The following is a 19,941-nucleotide window of genomic DNA, read 5'->3' on the forward strand; positions in this document are numbered from 1 at the left end:
AGTTATTTAAAAAAATTGAAAGGCATGGATGAACACAGTTGGCCCAAGATGATTGTTGCAGGGGAGCTAAACTGTACGAAAAAAACTTAGAGGAAGCAAAATGACAAGTGGATAGGCAAATGGGGAATTAATTGGAAAGATTGTCCTAATTCTAAAGGGGAGATAAAAATTGGGTGCTTGAAAAAATCAAGATTGCCATGTGGGAAAAATATTCACTGAAAAAAAAAAAACACTATGCCAAAAATTTCAACCCAACATGGTCACATGAAGAAAATACTAATTGTGTGCCACAATCAAGGGAAAGGCTAAAATTTTTGTAGTGTAGTTGAAGACCGGCGATATGAAACACTGAAATTGAATGACACTTCATCATGGAATATCTGATTTATGAGGACATTCATAATCAATTTGAAAACAATATGAAAATGGATAATTTAAATAAACAGTTTGAAGTACCAAAGCTTCACAAAACTACAAAATTCTTGATAAGATTCATAGCAAAAAGACTATAATGGAGAGAAACTCTCTTATGAGGTAATGCTGAGTGAAACATGAGCAACTTCCATCGAGGCAATTGCTATGGTGTTTCTCATAAAGTATCTACAAAGAATTGAGAAAATGAGAGAAAGTAGATGGCCTAAAGTTATCTTCAATGAATGAATGAGTGAAAAAAAGAAATCATGAATGAGACAAAACAACAAATGGATGCAAAACTGGAATATTTACCTCAATGCATGTCCCACAAATAACAAGGATTTAAAGAGTTTTGTTATGGGGAAGTTTCATAAGCGTATATGGGGAAAATAGTTGGTAGAAAGAAGAAGTAATATTTTAAAAAATTCAACCCCAGTTGTGATCTCCAACAAAAAGAATATATTGGAGTTAGCATTCCATGGAGAGCAAAGATTCCTTTGCTCAATTAAGAACTAAATCGCATCAACTACGGTGCGAAACAGGTCGGTGGAAAAGACCTAAAGAAGCTTGGGAAGAACGAGTGTGTACTTTTTGCACTTCTGGGGCAGTGGAATCGGAAAAACATTTCATTTTGGAATGTGATGCTTTCAAAGACATTAGAGAAAGTTCCAACAGTGTGTTAACGTCAATTCCTTGGCATTGTCTTTTCAGTGAGAGACTCTTAGAAAGTTAGGTCAGTTCATCATTAATTTGAACAAATAAAAAATTAAATTACAAAAAGCAAAAAAAGAAAAAAGTTAATGGTACCCTAGACTATAAATTTAATTTTCATTTTCATTATATGATATTTTTTTCCCTTTAAGTTTGGAGCTCGAGAGTCCCTTATACGGCGTCATAGGATGGACCTCATTAAAATTCCTTCAATTCAATTGATTAATAAACGTTTACATAGGCTGTATTATTAACTGCGTCTACGTGTGGTTTACTGAAAAATGTGAAAAACAGCGAAAAGGGATTCGATGGCATTTTAGCGGGGCTTCTGGAGACCGTGGTGAGAATTATAGCTACGTAGAGTTATTGACCATGTGAGATAATTCCTCTTTCAAAGTGCGCACAAGGTCTCGAATCTGTAGCAGTTTTACTGGAATTTGGTCACAAGTTCGATCGTTTAGCATTTCATTGGTACCAAACCCGTCCACAATGTCTGAAAAGCTGGCCCCAGAAAAGCGTCACAGTTTCATTCACAATGGTAAGCATGTAATTTCTTCGGTTCAGGTTTGAAACAGATTTTGATAGAAATAAAGAATTCTGCCTGGGAGATTTTCCATTTAACCCATTGGTTTGTTGGGTCTGTATTTCTTGTATTTTTCCCTTGTCCGAAGCCTGAAAATTGTATAGTTTGTGTGTGTTTTTTCTTCTTTCTTTTCCCAAGTTTAAATTTCTAACTCTTATTTGCATGCCTATGCTGATTTAGCATTCTGGTTTGAAGAGTTTCGCTACTAAAATTGGAAGCCCGATGTATTTATTTATGTTTTTTTCTTATATTTTTTGTGGTTCTTGATTCAATCTTTGATGAGGGAGGACCGACTGTTTCTGTTTTAATGTGTCCAGGCCAGAAGGTATTTGAGTGGGATCAAACTTTAGAGGAAGCCAATATATACATTTCTCTTCCTCAAAATGTGCCCACCAAGCTGTTTTACTGCAAGATCCAGTCCAAGCACCTAGAAGTTGGAATTAAGGGGAGTTCTCCATACCTTAACGTGAGTATACAAATAGCGGTAGGAGGGTGGGGTTGTGTATATACAGACAGATGAATGTGTTGTATGCGTGTACAAGGGCTATATATTACCAAAACAATTAGAGGTGCTAACAAAATAATCAAATGGGCCAATTGGGTCTTGGTTAGATGGTAAATAATCAAAGGGGTTAATGGCATCATGGTTAGTTGGTAAAGTGAAATTGTCCATACTGTCCACCAAGGTTCAAATGCCCCCACTTCTCAAGAGACACCAGGATACGGTGAAAGATTTTGTACTTATTTTTCAAATTTTAAAGATTAATGCTTTTCTTAGTACTTCAGAATCATTCTAATTGATTTATTTCATTTTATGCTTCAGCATGATCTTACGTGCCCGGTGAAAGTAGATTCATCATTCTGGACACTGGGTAAGCATTTACTGGAAAAATAGGCATGTTTGGGCTTTTAACTATGCAATGGCTTGTAGTTAATAGAGGAGGTCTATATCTTGATTCTTCAGTATCTAAGGAAAATATTAGAAAATCCTTAATCTATTCTTAAATTCTTTAATGTGATAACATCTGCAGGCTGCAGCAACTTTTCAATAAAAATTAACCATTCTTGTTAAAAACGAAACAGCTAATTAATTTATTCAATCCATTTCCACAAGATGATACCCATTTCGGAGAAGTAACTTTGTTGTGATGATGAGAACAGAAGATGATGTAATGCACATAACTTTACAAAAGCGGGATAAAGGGCAGACATGGCCATCACCTATATCTGGCCAAGGTGAGCTTGATCCTCTTTCTGTGGACAAAGAGCAACGCCGCCTCATGCTTCAACGCTTTCAGGAAGAGGTAAGTTATTTATTTTAAAAATATCCAGAAAACCTTTTGTCATAACAAGAGAGAAGAAATAAACTTTCATCACAAAGTTGGATTGTTTGGTTAAAAATAGCAGAAATCTGTAACTTGGTTATAGTGGCACTGTAGGTTACGGTGTTTGCATATATATGATGGAAAGATGAAGATCTAATGCCAGGCAAAGACAAGGAAATCAGAAGAAAGGATAAACCAACTAAAGTGCAATAAATTCAACCATACAATAATAGAAACCAGAGAGTTAAATTCACTCAAACATCTGAGACCATACTCTCCAAAAATTATAGCTGCATTAATTGCATCTTCTTCCATCTTTCTATTTGCAATAGTATGTTATAATTCTAACGTTATAATGAGGATAAGCCTACTAGAAATCTGCCATTACACAGAAAAGTGTTGTAGAAAATCTACTGTCATAAGGACTGTCATGTATTGGACCTGAAATTCACTGTTATAATTGGAAAAACCTGCGAACTGTAATCTGAAAACCTGAGGAAATATTGAAAGTTCTAAAGATGAAAACAAAAATCTGAAATCCTCATCAGAAGATCTAAAAAGTGAATATCTGGAAACATAATCCTTTAGGCTTTTTCCCCTTTTATCTCGAAAGATATGTAGACTATTTTGGCAAGCATAGGAGCAGCACAAAATATGAGGAAAACACTCAAAACCAGAGTGGATGAGATAAGGAAATTTTTTCTAAGGAGGTGTGGGAGCCAACTTAGGCCTAAGCAACTCCAAGAGCACTACGGGACCTGGGTACTGCACATGCCCCAATTATCAATATCTTACAGACTGCAACACAAAAATATTTCCCAAAAGTCTGCCCCTCGTATATGGCTGAAAAGTTTGTTTATAGCATATAGTTCAATTGCGCCTTCAGGATAAATGATCTTCCGTTATAAACTTCTTTTTTAGACATTGTAACAGAGTGTGCTTCAGTCCTTTAAATAACTATCATTGCCCTACATTTTCCTACCAACCCCCTGTTAAGAAATCAATGTAAATAGAGACTAGGGTTTTGATTCCTCTTTCCTTGATAATTATTTGTGAGTATGTGTTGGCCTTGAATTCTTTATTATTACTTCTTCTTTCATCAAACAATTACCAAATTAAAGTGTGAGAAGATCACAAGAATAAGAGACACAATATATAGGCTCTCAGCCAGGGCAAAACCCCTCTCCTGGTGGAAAACCCAAAAACTCTTCTCTATATAGAACCAAGTCAAAATGAGACAACTGAGACTCAAAGCAAGGCCAAGAGGCTTCCACCAAACACCAAGTCAACTCTCCAAAGTATCTTCTCCACAATTGTCAAGTCAACAAAGGTCAACGCTTCTTCTTCCTGCAACTTTCAAGATCTCGGCTTCAGACTTTGACCCTGCAATTTTCGGCCTGCAATGTTGGAATGTAGTAGTGACTGAAAAAACTAAAAAAACACACACGTGTGAATTGTATTAGGTCAAAAATCAGATTTTTACTTCTTCGCTTGGATTCTTCTCCTCCTTCTTGACTTCACTTGCCCTTTTTCTCTTGTCTTTGTTGCAAATCGAACTTGTGGATTGATTGATTGCCAAATAGGTTGAATGCCCTTCTTATTTATACCTTCTTAAGATGTCGAATGGGCCTCTTCTAGGCTGACTTAGCTGGGAGAGCCGACTTGGTGCTTGGGAGTCTTAAAATGACATTTTTACATTGAGTTTTAAGACTTCTTTCTTGATACAAGGTGCCCATAAGGGTCTTAATTGCCAAATAGGTCGAATGCCCTTCTTATTTATACCTTCTTAAGATGTCGAGGGCCTCTTCTAGGCTGACTTAGCTGGGAGAGCCGACTTGGTGCTTGGGAGTTTCAAAATGACATTTTTACATTGAGTTTTAAGAATTCTTTCTTGATACAAGGTGCCCATAAGGGTCTTATACATATAACAAATATTTAGTTGACTCAGTAAACCCTAAAGCATGAAGAACATGCTTGACCTAGTTGATAAAATATAGAGCATGAAACCCATGCTTTTCAAAATATATATATTTCTTTCTTTTGATTTTTACAATGAATTTAATTATAATATATAAATTATGAAGATCGAGCATAGTTACATTCTTCAACACCCCCTAAATGTAGCTCACCTAAAGAAAGCTGTTAAAATTGGCAACTAGGGCCAAACTCCATGTGGGTCACCTTATTTATGGCTGTTGATATTTTTCCTAGATTCCTCTCGTTGAGAGGTGTAGGATTGATCTAAAGATCATCCGATTCCGACGAGTATTTATGGAGATATGAATTTATTTCTAATTACTTGACAAATTGTCAAGGTCGGCCAGCAGCTAAGTGTGTGGCACACATGCCCAACGTTTCATATAAATAGAAGAGAGGTTGAGTCATTTGCAACTCATCTCATCACTCATCTTCTCTCTCTCCTATGCATTAGATGAGCCTCTCTCTCTCACACGTGTGGCTGAAGAAGGAAGACGCAGATTTCTGGTTAGGGCAGCGTTGACTTGGGTTGACCTAGCTGTAGGTGGGCAGATTGGATAGCATTGACCAGCATGGAGGCTTTCTTGATTGCGGATTGGGTTGGGCAGCCTCTCCTAGGCTAGCCGCAGTTCTGTTTAACAACTTTGACCAGGTTTGACCACCCCTTTGACCAGCGTTGATTGTCAAGGAGCTGCTGCAGGTTTGACCAGACTTTGGCCAAGTGTTGACTGTGGTTTGACTGAGATTTGTGGACTATTTCGGGCTGCTGAAGACAGCTGTTGAAGTCCGAGTTCTTCAAGTTGACTGGAAGTCAACCCGGGGCTGTTTTGACCAAGTTTGGTTGTGCTGATTTAGGGCTGTCTGCTGCTGTTATAAAATTACAGAATTATGCATTGTACTATTTCTCTTTGCTGAACTATTGAAGATAAAAGAAGATTTGATCAAAGGGTTTCCCCACATTGGGGTTTGTCCCTCGCTAGCCACCACATCTTGTGTCTCTTGTCTTGGCTTGTTTTCTGTCGATCTTTTAATGTTCTATCTGCACTTTACTTTATGTTTATGTGATTGCTAAACTGTGGCTAATAAGAAGAAAAGAAGTAAACTGCGCTAAGCATAGAACATACCATAATTTAACATGGTATCAGAGCTGAGGTGAAGACAAAGCCCAAGAGCAAGAGCAAGAGCAATCACCGAAGGCTTTTAAAGCTATTTTAAAGAATTCATGGGGTCCTTAGCACACTTCCCTGCTGAAGGCAAACTCTGTGAGAAGTCTGACTATCATGGATGGAAGATGTCTCTCGATTTAACATTAGAAGAGCAGGAAGTGTTGGACCATGTGAGAGGTAGAATTGTTGAGCCTCCATCTAATGCATCCGCTGCTTCTAGAAACAAGTGGACAAAGGGAGAAGTCAAAGCAAGGAAGATCATTCGGGACTCTATCGACAAGCACCTGGTGGCCCATGTTTCTGAGCTGACCACCTCCAAGGAAATCTACTATAGACTGGTGAGTTTATTTAAAGTTAATGATGCAAATCAAGTTTTGTTCCTTAGAAATAAGCTGAAGGAAATTAAGAAGGGCAAAGATGAGAGTATGCAAGCATATTTCTTAAGGATCACCGAGATCAAGAACGATCTCCTATCTATTGGGGAAGTAATTCCTAACAGGGAAATGACACTCACAACTCTTGGAGGACTGCCACTTGAATGGTATATATTCAGGACTACTCTTCTCAACAATAACGTAATTCCTGGATTTGAGGAATTGATGGCCAAATGCATTCAAGAAGAAACAAGGATGGAAGAGCAAGAAATGCCCTTTCTTAAAGGTTATCCCTCTGCCTTTTCTTCTCATGCTAAAAGAAGAAATAATTCCAGGGCTAAATTCAAAGGAAAGGCTGGACCGAAGGGTGGAAGAAAAGGACAATGTTACAATTGCAATAAAATGGGCCACTATGTGAGGGAGTGCCCTGATAAAAGGGACTGACTCCATGACGATGATCAAAAACACTCTCACAACAATTAAAGGAATGGCAGGTCCAATGGTAGAGGTAAAAGAAATGCTGGAAATCAAGGAAGAGGACAACCCAAGAAGGCAAGAAACTCCAGGTATGAATCTAACATTGTTAACAATAAGCAAGATGAATATTATCTACCAGCGGCCTTCTCTACTACTACTCCCCTGGACTCGCTGGGAAATTGGCTTATTGATAGTGGTGCCTCAAGGCACTTCACTGGTTACAGAGAAGCTCTCTCTAATCTGGTAGAGAAGGAGACCAACCTGGAAATTGTTCTTGGGGACAATTCAAAATATCCTGTGAAAGGCGTAGGGAATGTCACTCTTCAATTGAATTAGGGAAATACAATCCATTTACAAGATGTATTATATGTAATTGATCTCAAAAAGAACCTGGTGTCCATTTCGGCAATGGAAGATAAAGGCTACAAGGTGGTCTTTAGCGATGGCAAGGTACGTGTATGGAAAAAGAACTTTAAAGATGCTTTCACTCTTGGGTTTCGAGTTGATTCATTATATCAGGTCGGAGGAAGTCCACTAGGTGTCATGTCTTGTGACACATCTCTTCAGCTCGAACTATGGCATCAGAGGTTTGCTCACCTTCATTATAAAGCTCTACTCGATGTGAGAAAAATGGTGACCAGGATGCCCGAGTTCAGATTAGAGCAAGAAGGTGTATGTCCAGGATGTGCCGAAGGAAAGCTCAAAAGGGGACCATTCCCCTCAAGCCAAAGCAAGACCTCCGATATATTGCAGTTGGTTCACTCAAACATATTCGGAATGATGCCCGTGAACTCCTTGGGAGGATATTTATATTACCTCACTTTTACAGATGATTATTCTCGCAAGATTTGGATATACTTCTTGAAAAAGAAGGATGAAGTGTTCTCCTGGTTTCGGCACTTCAAAGCCTTGATAGAGAATCAGACCGAAAAGAAGATCAAGATCTTAAGGACTGATAATGGGACTGAATATGAATCCAATGAGTTTCATGACTTTTGCAAAGAGACTGACATTAAGAGGGAGACTACTACACCATATACTCCTGAGCAGAATGGTGTGGTGGAAAGGAAGAACCATACGATTGTGGAAGCTGTCCGTGCTATGCTCCATGATCAAAGACTTCCGAAGTTTCTATGGGCTGAAGATGCAAATACCGTCATATATGTACAAAACCGATGCCCTCGTCAAGCAATGGGTTCCAAGACTCTCGAAGAGATGTTCACTGGTAAGAAACTTGACGTATCTCATTTTAGAATTTTTGGAAGTCCTGTATATTTTCATGTGTCGAAGGAGAAAAGGAATAAATTGGGTGCATCTGGAAAGAAAGGAATCTTCGTGGGCTATGGCGAAAATACTGAGGGCTATAGAATCTATGTGGCTCGTCAAAGGGAAGTTGAAATTAGCCATGATGTCACCTTTGACGAAGATATGGCTCTTAGTGAAGTTGACAATTTTCCTATTCTAAGGGGATCTAAAGAAGCTGACACTAGGGAACCGAAGGAAAAGGAAGATTAGATGATGCCTGATGTGGAAGAACCTATGGATCCTATTGATCCTCCTCCGCAAGAGCCTTCCTCTTCTAGGAAGAGGCTATCATGGCTTGGGGGGACACTTGATGATGCTGAAGGACACATTGCACCCAGAGGAACCTTCCGGGAAAGTAAGAAGCTGAACAGGTATCAGGGATACCTGACCATCATGAGCACGATCATCCAAAATGAGCCTTCGTCATTCACAGAAGCTATCAAGCATCAAGTATGGAAGGATGCTATGACCGAGGAATATGAGTCGATCATGAAAAACGATGTTTAGGACGTGGTCCCCAGACCCCAGGACAAAGCAGTTGTCACTTCAAAATGGCTTTACAAGGTAAAGCATGCAGTTGATGGAAGTGCAGAAAAGTATAAGGCTCATTTTGTCGCTCGTGGCTTCTCTCAGAAGGAAGGTATAGACTATGACGAGATATTTGCACCTGTTGCCCGATATACCACCATCCGCTCGATCATAGCCCTTGCTGCTTCGCAAGGATGGAACCTACATCAGATGGATGTCAAGATTGCGTTCTTGCATGGTTTGATCAAAGAGGAAGTCTATGTGGAGCAACCCATAGGATTTGAGATTCATGATCGAGAATCTCATGTGTGCAGGTTGAAGAAGGCCCTCTATGGGTTGAAGCAAGCACCCCGAGCGTGGTATGGAAGGACTGATAGCTACTTGATGAAGCTGGGATTCACTAGGAGTGAAGTCGACCCTAACCTTTACTTTAAGGTTGAAGATGACAATCCTCTCATACTGGTGCTGTACGTTGACGACCTCTTTCTAACAGGGGCAAACCCTCTCATTCACAAATGTAAGAGGGAGTTGGCTTCTGAGTTTGAGATGAAGGACCTAGGACTGATGCACTATTTCCTAGGACTAGAAGTCTAGCAGAAGCTAGGGGAGATTTTCCTATCTCAAGGAAAATATGTGGTGAAGATATTGGAGAGATTCGGTATGGTGGACTGCAAGCCCATAACTACCCCGATGGAGCTTGACTTCAAGAAGTTAAGTGGTAGTGCTGCCGGACCTGTTTTACGAAATGCTATCGAGTATTGTCAACTCATCGGAGCATTGATGTTCTTGGTGAACTCTCGTCCGGATATATGCTTTGCAGTCAACACGTTGAGTCAACATATGGTTGAGCCTCACCACACACATTGGATTGGTGCCAAGAATCTGTTGAGATATCTTCGTGGCACGATCATTCATGGGTTGAGATACACTGCTGAAGATGTGAGACTACTTGGATATACTGACGCTGATTGGGTAGGCAGTGTGGTGGACCGAAAGAGCACTTCCGGGTGCTGTTTCTCTTTGGGATTTGCCTCAATATCCTGGATGAGCAGGAAGCAGAAGTTGGTGGCTTTGAGCATTGCCGAGGCAGAGTACATCGCTGTTAGTATGGCCTCCTGTGAGGCAGTCTGGTTGTGAAAGCTCTTCAGTGAGCTGTTTGAACTTTGGATTTACATTGGATACCACCGTGATCCTATGTGACAACTAGAGCAGGATTCATTTATCAAAGAATCCTGTATTTCATGATCGCTCCAAGCATATCGATATCAGGTACCACTATATTCGAGATATGGTGCAGCAGGGAGCAATAAGGCTCCAACATATCGGTACAGATAAACAGGTCGTCGACATTTTGACAAAGCCCCTGGGAAAGGTCAAATTCTTGACTTTTCGAGAACGACTTGGTGTCGTTCAGAGACCCTCTTATGAGGGTCATGTATGATGTATTGAGCTCTGGGAGCTCCAGGGGGGTGCGGGGTACTTCTTGGAGCAACATGCGACCACAGGGCGACTCACCATCCCCTGGTGGTGCACTATGTACAGGGTGAAAGGTTCAACCTTCCCCTGTGACACCCCGTGGCGACTATGGAACAGGATGATTAGTTCTCTTGTGGGCTAGGATGATTACTTCTTCGTGGCGACTGTGGAATAGGATGATTAGTTCTCCTATGGGCTAGGATGATTAGTTCTCCGTGGCGACTATGGAATAGGATGATTAGTTCTCCTGTGGGCTAGGATGATTAGTTCTTCGTGGCGACTGTGGAACATAATGATTAGTTCTCCTTTGGGTCAGGATGATTAGTTCTCCGTGGCGTATATTGGATAGGATGATTCGTTCTCCTGTGGACAGGATGATTAGTTCTCCTGTCGAGGCATCCTACACATGCAGTTTGGGACTCATGGGAAGTACCTCTCATCTAATCAATGAGCAGGGAAATGGGGTTAGGGACCATAGTAGTACTATTGATGGATGCATCGTTGTATCTACCGTACTCCATATGCTAGGATGACCTCCATTGATTGGGATCATTGATATTGATATGGGATCAGTGAGAGTGGTATGACACACTCTGAGACTGACTTCAGGTCAGTGGAGGATGGTATGATACATCCTCGATCATTTCTTCTTCTTCATAGTTCGAGCAGAGCAAAGCACAGCAGGGCCAAGCTATGCAAGGCAGTGCATTTGCTGGCTGGGATAGTAGTGACGGTCAGACAGATTGCAGATGGAGTTCTCCCTAGTTGAGAGGGAGTGCTAAAATTGGAACTAGGGCCAAACTCCATGTGGGTCACCTTATTTATGGCTACTGATATTTTTCCTAGATTTCTCTCATCGAGAGGTGTAGGATTGATCTAAAGATCATCCGATTCTAACGAGTTTTTATGGAGATATGAATTTACTTCTAATTACTTGACAAATTGTCAAGGTCGGCCAGCAACTAAGTGTGTGGCACACATGCCCAGTGTTTCATATAAATAGAAGAGAGGTTGAGTCATTTGCAACTCATCTCATCACTCATCTTCTCTCTCCCCTACGCATTAGATGAGCCTCTCTCTCTCACACGTGTGGCTGAAGAAGGAAGATGCAGATTTCTGGTTAGGGTAGCATTGACTTGGGTTGACCTAGCTGTAGGTGGGCAGATTGGATAACGTTGACCAGTGTGGAGGCTTTCTTGACTGTGGATTGGGTTGGGTAGTCTCTCCTAGGCTAGCTGCAGTTCTGTTCAGCAACTTTGACCAGGTTTGACCACCCCTTTAACTAGCGTTGACTGTCAAGGAGTTGCTGCAGGTTTGACCAGACTTTGACCAAGTGTTGACTGCTGTTTGACTGAGATTTGTGGACTGTTTTGGGCTGCTGAAGACAACTGTTGAAGACCGAGTTCTTCAAGTTGACTAGAAGTCAACCCGGGGCTATTTTGACCAAGTTTGACTGTGCTGATTTAGGGCTCTCTGCTGCTGTTATAAAATTACAGAATTCTGCATTGTACTATTTCTCCCTGCTGAACTATTGAAGATAAAAGAAGATTTGATGAAAGGGTTTCCCCACATTGGGGTTTGTCCCTGGCTAGCCGCCACATCTTGTGTCTCTTGTCTTGGCTTGTTTTCTGTCGATCTTTTAATGTTCTATCTGCACTTTACTTTATGTTTATGTGATTGCTAAACTGTGGCTAATAAGAAGAAAAGAAGTAAACTACTCCAAGCATAGAACATACCATAATTTAACAAAAGCCTTCTAAATATTAGTGGCCAAACCATAAATCATTGTGATACAAAAATTAATGTAAAAAATTAATTTAGAATCTACATTCCATATTGCTCTGCAATTTGTAATGTTCCCAAAGAATTAATTGCTCAAGGGACAAAGTAGCCTATCAATCCCCGTAGGCTGTAGTCCTCCAAAAAGGGGAAAAACCCCAAAAATTCCACTATTGGGTGAGTTTTGGGGCAGCTGGGCAAAAGAACCCAAAATAGGGGCTTGGAGTAAAGATTACTCAATCATTTAAAAAAAGAAGCATCCCTTTAGGAATTCTATAAATATGGGAGGATTGAATTCATTTGGAATCATCATGGTGGATCAATTTATTTAGGTTTTCTTTAAGCCTTTGAGGGTTTTAAGAACCCATATCTCTTGTCAATTTCGGTGGTGAAAGATTCCACCCTAGTTGACACTTCTTCCATTTTTTCTCCATTTCCAGCATGAAAATACTTCTGAAGGAGGAACAAAATTCTTGGATTAGTCTCTAGTTTGGGCATAGGATTACTGTAGAAGACTTAGTGAAATTCAGTTATGGTTAAGTCTCTCTATAAAGGCAGCAAAGCTATCGTCTGAGTGTTTATTTTGACTGCAGGAGCTACTCTCTTAAAACAATGAAAACTTGGGTCAAATTCGTTAACATATGGAGGTAGGTCGGGCCAATTTGATTGATGTTTTGTGGTTACACATATTCTCTGTGCTCCCTGAAATCATCTTGCACATCACACTGTGGCTGAAAATCCATTCAAAGGAAGTAGTATGCCCAAATTATTGTGGGAAACCGTTGTCTGAAGAAGAACGAAGAGATCTTGGTGAATTGACTTTTTTCCAGCACACAAACGTATTGGAATCTATGAGTATTTTCTGCTGTTACAAGAAGCATTAAACGAAGAAGAAATTGATAGCTGAAGTTGGTTTTGGCCCAGATCTTCGAGAAGTTTTGATGCGAGTCTTGTCTGTGGAAAAATTCAGACCTTTGTGGGTGCCTGTAGTATAACAGGACCAAAACCTAACCCTGCAAAAGGCAGTCTGAAGAATGAAATCTGAAGTGGTCAGTGACAGAAGTCTTTGTTGAGCATAGGCGAGACGTTTTGAAGTTTCCAAGTTAGTCATCGTTAGGAAAGGAGTCTTTTACAGGTTATGTGGAATTCTGCCTGCTACCAGTGTGTGCCCGCTCTCATTACCGAAGCAACAAGAAAGATCATTCGTCTATGTTGGACACCTAATCCGCCAAGGGTTGGTGTGGAATGTGAACAGTCAAAGGAGTCCAAGAGACCACTTGGAATATGGAAATCAAGTGTCACTAGAATGTATTATAAATGTATATCATTTGTATAATAAATGCAACTAATGCTTATCTTAATCTGTTGTCCACTAGCATGTGCGTGTTTAACATGGTATCAGAGCTGCCTGGTGGTCGTGAATAAGTTGCATTAGTTGAGTATTTTGTTTGCTCGACTCATGAGGCATCGACTTCGATATTTGAGGGTTAGCTTGGACCTTTATACATGGAGCTTGGAACCAGGGATGTTCTGTCGGCTTTAATTAGATGTTATGAGGATTGAAGTGTGTGAGATTGCAAGATAATTGTCACCATGCAGGAACTAGACCGTGGCGCATATAAGTCGTTGTAGTTAACAAATGCCGGAAGGTAACACTGCATGATGTCTCTTTTGATGCAAAAGAGCCGTAAGCATAGTGACTGTAGCCTGTAGTTATTCATGGCTATTGATATTTTCTTCCTCATTGTGCCTGTCACAGTATAAATCCCTATTTGAGTCTGGGACATCTAACAACACGTCATTAATCACTTGGGATATACCACTGTGGGTCTCTGTTTGCTCGTTTGTCATGACCTTATTTTCATGCAAAGGCACAAAGTCGAGGTCGACCATGGGGGAGATATATGACCAAAGGCATGTTTGTTAGTTTGCTGCATTGTTGTAAGTTATTGTTGCAATCGGTTCCAACAAGGTGAAGAGGAGCCTAATGGGCTAGCCTCTAGAGAATGTAGAGACTAGAGAAACGTTAGACTGTTCACTTCCTACCCAAGCACTAATTCGTGGAGTTCTATCGACAAAAGTGTCTCGCTGTTGCATGACATGACATGACAGTGAACTTTGGCAACGATAACGTCATCTTCTGCATGTTAGGCTGCTCACAGATCTCCAAGTGTTGGAGAGAGCATTGAGTCATTTGTATAATTCTGATTTGTTTGGTGGTGACTGCCAAGAGATAGTAGTGTTGACTGTGGCCTAGTTTTGGAGGACATTTGTTGTGTAAAAGAATCCATTTAAATTACACTTTGATTGCAGGCCGAATAACTCCTAAAACGGTTGGATCTACAACTGTAGTTGCAGTTGTGGGGGCTTGCCAGATTATTGTTTCCAACTGTGGAGATTCGAGAGTTGTTTTATCTCGTGGAGGCAAGGCTTTTGCAGTTTCAATTGATCATAAACTTGATAGGGAGGATGAATTGACAAGGATTGAGGGTGCAGGAGGCAAGGTTATAAATTGGAATGGCTATCATATTTTTGGAGTGCTTGCCATGTCAAGGGCCCTTGGAGACTATTATTTGAAGCCATATGTCATTCCCGACCCTAAAGTCAATTCACACAACGAACAAAAGATGATGAATTCTTGATACTGGCAAGTGATAGACTGAGGGATGTGCTGACAAATGAGGAGGTTTGTAAAACATTGAATATTTGGAGCATAAAATTGTCTTATGCTCCAATTTGTCTTTTAATGCGTATTTTATATTCTCATATGGTATTTGGATACATACTTTTGAGTCTCTTGCATTCACCATAGACTTTTCCAGATTGGCATCAATAGTGGACGAAAAACAGAGTTCGAGGGAGCTATTAATAAGGTATTCCATTTATTAATAAACATAATAGACCAGAGGACCCAGATACTTCAATCCAGGGTTTGAGAGGAAGTCATTCCATGCATTGTTGTTGTTGTTTCTTGATCAAACCCAGCTACAGATTGGAGCTCGAAACAAAATTTTCAAAGATTGCGCTCATCCTTTTGACTCAGGAAAACTATAGTTGCATATGCTTTCATTGCCTAGATATTTTGAAAAGACATATGGTTTTCTTTCTCTAAGATTCACATATTTATTAGCTGCTTTGCTTCTCCATTAACCCTTCATTTACTTGAATTGGAGAAAATGGCTAAAGTTGACGAAATATTAGAGTTATTGAACAATATGATACTCTCTACTATGGATAATACAGTCAAAATCAGCAAGGATTTTCTCACTGATATTCATAGTTGTTTACAAGATGAACATGAAAAGATCGAGTTTCTGCAACTCGAATCTCAGCTACAACAAAAAGGCATCTTTCTGAACTTGTTTTTGTTTAGAATAATCCTTTATTTGAGATTGAGACAGACTCCTAATCAAATCATTAAAAGAGTAGATTTGCATGCAAATGCAGAAATTATGCTTGCACTTCCCAAGCCCATTATCAGACCTTGGGAAGAGATTGTCAACAATAGAAACAGAACAGGTCTTGGATATGATAAGGAGGCATCCTTTCATACTCCAGATTATTCAAAACCCATCAGATTTCAGAGTGTTGGATTCTTCATGACAATTCATCTTCACCTGTTCTTGCTCTTCCTCCACAACAACTGATCATTAAATGCCAACACTGTAATCGAGTTGGCCATGTGAAAGATCACTGTTTTGATCTTCACCCATGCAAGTATTGTGGTCAACACACTCATTTTTAAAACAAATGCTTCAAAAATAAGCCTCCTGCAAGAACAAAGATTCACCTTGGATGGATCGCTTCTTGGCAATGGGCTTCAACAACCAAGACGATATTTCAGTCATGCCAGGGTTTCTTCTAGAGTATTAAAAAGTCTTGCAGTTGAGTTTTCCTCATCTTTTCACCTTGTATCTGATAGGGGGAATTGATGGTCATCTACAAGTTTCAAAGATAAATCAAGCAAGCCTGAGCCACAACCCGAACTTGCTGCCTTAGCCTACGGCAAGAGACACAAAAGCCCCTAAGCATGCCTTTGGTTGGTGGACTTCCTTAAACCACCGTAGGTTGCAGACCTCCCTTTTCTAGGTTGAAGGTCTCCCTCCTCAAAGCATTTAAGGTGCACTTCCTCTAGCAGAAGACTTAAGCTTCTTGCCAAATTTGGAAGAGTTTCGGGAATCGCACTAAGCGTTCCTTTGGTTCGTGGCCTTCCTTAAAGACCTCCCTTTTTCCAGGTTGAAGGTCTCCCTCTTCAAAGCATTAAGGAGGTCTAACAGAAGACTTCAACTTCTTGCTAGGTTTGGAAGAGTTCCAAGAACTGCACTAAGCGTTCCAATGTTGGTGGTCTTCCTTAAACCACCGCTGGTTGAGGCCTCGAGTTCTCCCACCTTATATCATCATTTTAGAGAGCTCATTCAATGTATTGATGTCATGCATTGTTGTATTTCTATTATAGCTATCTTCTTGGACTCGTATATACCCCTTTGGATTGGGGGGGGGGATGTTGGACACCTAATCCGCTAAGGGTTGGTGTGGAATGTGAACAGTCAAAGGGAGTCCAAGAGACCAATTGGAATATGGAAACCAGGGTCATTAGAATGTATTATAAATGTATATTGTTTGTATAATAAATGCAACTAACACTAATCTTAATCTTCTGTCCACTATCATGTGCGTGTTTAACAGTCCGGATCTGAACAGTAAGAGAGTCGGGTTATATAGGTCTCAAACTGTATAGGGTAAACAGGGGTTGTGTTTGGGATCATAAACTATTGACCGTGAATTGTCTCTAGCACTGTGGATAATTACGTTACTGCCTAATTATGCAATGAATGAATGAAGTATTGTGGTTTGTGATTGGACTGTATAATGATGAACTATAGAATTATTCAGGAGAAGTTGTTCAGTTTTGTTTTTAATTGCATTTGGTGAATTGAAGAATTATATGGTGAAGAATAATTGCAGTATTGAATTGCATACTATGTACAAATTGGTTAAAACTCTAGGGTAAACTAGGGCAGAATTACATTGCTTCACTACAGTGGTATCAGAGCAGAGATCCTGCCAGCCTTGATGGTATTTGAAAATGGAACTGCTAGAATCTAATTTCTGGCACATGTATATGGAATCTTGGAGAAAGCTGGAAAAGCAACAAGCAGAAACTTTGAAGAAGATGGAAGAGCAGGGAGTGGAAAACATCAACAGACTACAAGAATGGAACAGAAGACTAGAATATAACAAAATACCCCAGCATATAAGAAAGAAAAGTTGGGACGATTTCTGGAATAGTGGCAAGAAAAACAAAACAAATGTTACCGACGATGAACCAAAGTACAAGGGAAACTGCAGCAAAGACAAAAACATGGTCGTGGCTATATTCCCCTAAGAAGAAGGAATCTCCCAGTAAGGATGATCATTCGCTTCGAGGGAACCAAGATGACCATAATAAGGAAACTGGTAATAATACTGGTGGAATGAAATGGCAGACTGACGCAAAGGAGCTTGAAGACAAACTGACTGTTGAGAAGGGTAAGAAATCCACAAGACTTATGCCAGAGAGTGATGATAAGAAGGAAGATTCTGGGGCTATGGAATCCTGTTCAACTCCATTTCAAAGTAGTTGACCGTCACCAACTTTGTATAAAGAATTTAAAACTCCTGAAGCTAGTGCAGAAATTGAAGATGCTCCATTGAACGAGGATTCTAGTCCTCAAGATCCCTCAGGAAAACCATCATTGAAATCTCCTTTCAAAGACAGCTCGCCAGAAACAGTGTCACCAACAATTTGGGGCAATGGAGATCCTCTTCACAGCATGCGCCTAACTTTAAAGTTGAAGGACTCCAATAAGAATGCAATGGTGGATATCGAAATAAATAAGGAATTGGAAATATGGAATGAGTCTCTTAGAGCAGAAGCAGTTAAGTACTGTCAAGAAAATGGTTTCAATATGGGCTTATGTGGGGGTGGAAATAACCATACTGTTGTGGACACTTTTGAGTTAAAGGTAAGGCTTGAGCACCTTCTTGAAAGGATGACTTTAATCTCTCAGGCTGCCGACAACTACCAGATCTGTTAACTCATTGCAATATCTTGGAATTACTCACATCTTGTGCCTCTGCCAAAATGAGCTTGGTCAATCAGAAGCACAATATCTGGAACTCTTTGGGCACACAAATTTTTTGATATATGATACTGATAATGTACACATCAGTTCCTTTTTTGAAGATGCTCCTGATTTCATTGAGAAAGTTGAAAACAGTGAATGCAGGAAGATTCTCCTTCAATGCTTTGAAGGGAAAAGTTGCAATGCAACAGTTGTCCTTGCATACCTTATGTTACACAACAATCAAATTCTTTTGAATGCATGGACTCAACTCAAGCAATTTCACCATCGTGCACATCAAAATGATTGGTTCATGAGAACTCTTATAGACCTAGATGAGAGATTGCATGGGGGGAAACTTGAAGTTTGGAGGGTCAAGAATGTTTTTAAAGCCCCAGTTCCTAAAAAGGATATTGGGAAGCAAAACAACAAGGAGGATAAAGCAGTAGCTGCTCGTCTATCAAATACAATGGCCGACTCTCTGAAAGGGAGGCCTGTTCAAGGACGTATTCTGGAAGGGAAAAAGACACCTCAATTTATCGGATTATTCCCTAACATGACCATTTTAAAGGGTGGATTAAGTACTGGCTACAAAAAATACATTGCTGGGAAAGGCATTAATGATGAGACATACAATGGGGATGGGATTGCCACATTCAAGTTGATGGTACAGGGTTTCACAATAGTGAAGCAATTCAAGTCGATCTGGTGACAGAATCTGTAAATTCTTGAGACTACCTTTTACTGCAAACTCGGATGGCACTCTTTGCTTGGCATGAAAACTCTAACACATTGGAGCAGCAACACTCAGTTGCCAGAATTGCTGAGTTTCTTAAGCCAGACACTTTTTTGAAAGCTGTGAAGGAGGGGCCATTTTCTCTAAGTCAGTGCATTTTGGGCAGTGATTACCTCGACGCATTAAGGACTAAGATCAGTCCCAGCTTGATCTCAAAATATAACAAGGAAGTCCATCCATTGTGTACCTTAAGTCATAAATTTCTGTAGTGTCAAGTAAGCTATAATGATGGAATGGGGGATGAAGCTGGTGCAACAACCATCAAGACTGTTGAATTGGATGCAGCTCTTGAAGGACGTGCAGTGCAGCATAAAGAGAGTCAAGGACATGAAACAAATAAGTTTCTATCATATTTTAAGCCTTGCATCATACCAAAAGAAGGTGGTGTTGCTTCAGGATTCAAACATGTCGAGAAGAAAACATATTCAGTTTGCTTGTTTGCATGCAAGGGAAAACATGTTGTGCATGTGACAGAGGTGCCTTATTCTCGGTCATCTTTAAATCATGATGACATTTTTATTCTTGATACAAAATCCAAAAGCTTTCAGTTTAATGGCTCCAACTCATCCACTCAAGAGAAGGCTAAAATTTTAGAGGTTGTTCAATATATCAAAGATAATTATCATGATGGGAAGTGTGAAGTGGCTACAATTGAGGATGGAAAATTTGTAGCTGATCCCGAGACAGGGGAGTTTTGGAGTTTTTTTGGTGGTTTTTCATTGTATTATTTTATGTTTGAAAGAAACCAAGACACACCTTATCAATAATTTCTAGAGTCCCTGAATTCGAAAAACTGCGCTTGTATTGCACAATTTAGCGATGGCACAACGATGTTTTTGGTGCCTCCCTCCGACTTTTCTGAACATGTTCTCAAGTCGCCTGACAGAAGTCATATTTTTGGGGTTGTGCTCAAGTTTCTGCAACAA

General features: G+C 40.1%; 1 protein-coding gene across 1 annotated transcript in view; it reads left to right on the plus strand.

The window, feature by feature from the left end:
* Positions 1-1,322: 1,322 nt before the first annotated feature.
* Positions 1,323-19,941, plus strand: part of LOC149152857 (uncharacterized) — a 42,003-nt gene continuing 23,384 nt past the window's right edge. Inside the window, exons 1-4 of the mRNA XM_089439967.1 lie at positions 1,323-1,663; positions 2,026-2,174; positions 2,532-2,580; positions 2,870-3,012. Of these exons, the coding sequence (XP_089296093.1) occupies positions 1,615-1,663; positions 2,026-2,174; positions 2,532-2,580; positions 2,870-3,012 (390 nt within the window). The 5' untranslated portion in view covers positions 1,323-1,614. The remainder of the gene's footprint in view (positions 1,664-2,025; positions 2,175-2,531; positions 2,581-2,869; positions 3,013-19,941) is intronic.

The sequence above is a fragment of the Pinus tabuliformis genome, chromosome 9, assembly GCF_031772625.1.
Source record: "Pinus tabuliformis cultivar Carrire ecotype Pingquan chromosome 9, CPIR1, whole genome shotgun sequence".
Lineage (NCBI taxonomy): Eukaryota > Viridiplantae > Streptophyta > Pinopsida > Pinales > Pinaceae > Pinus > Pinus tabuliformis.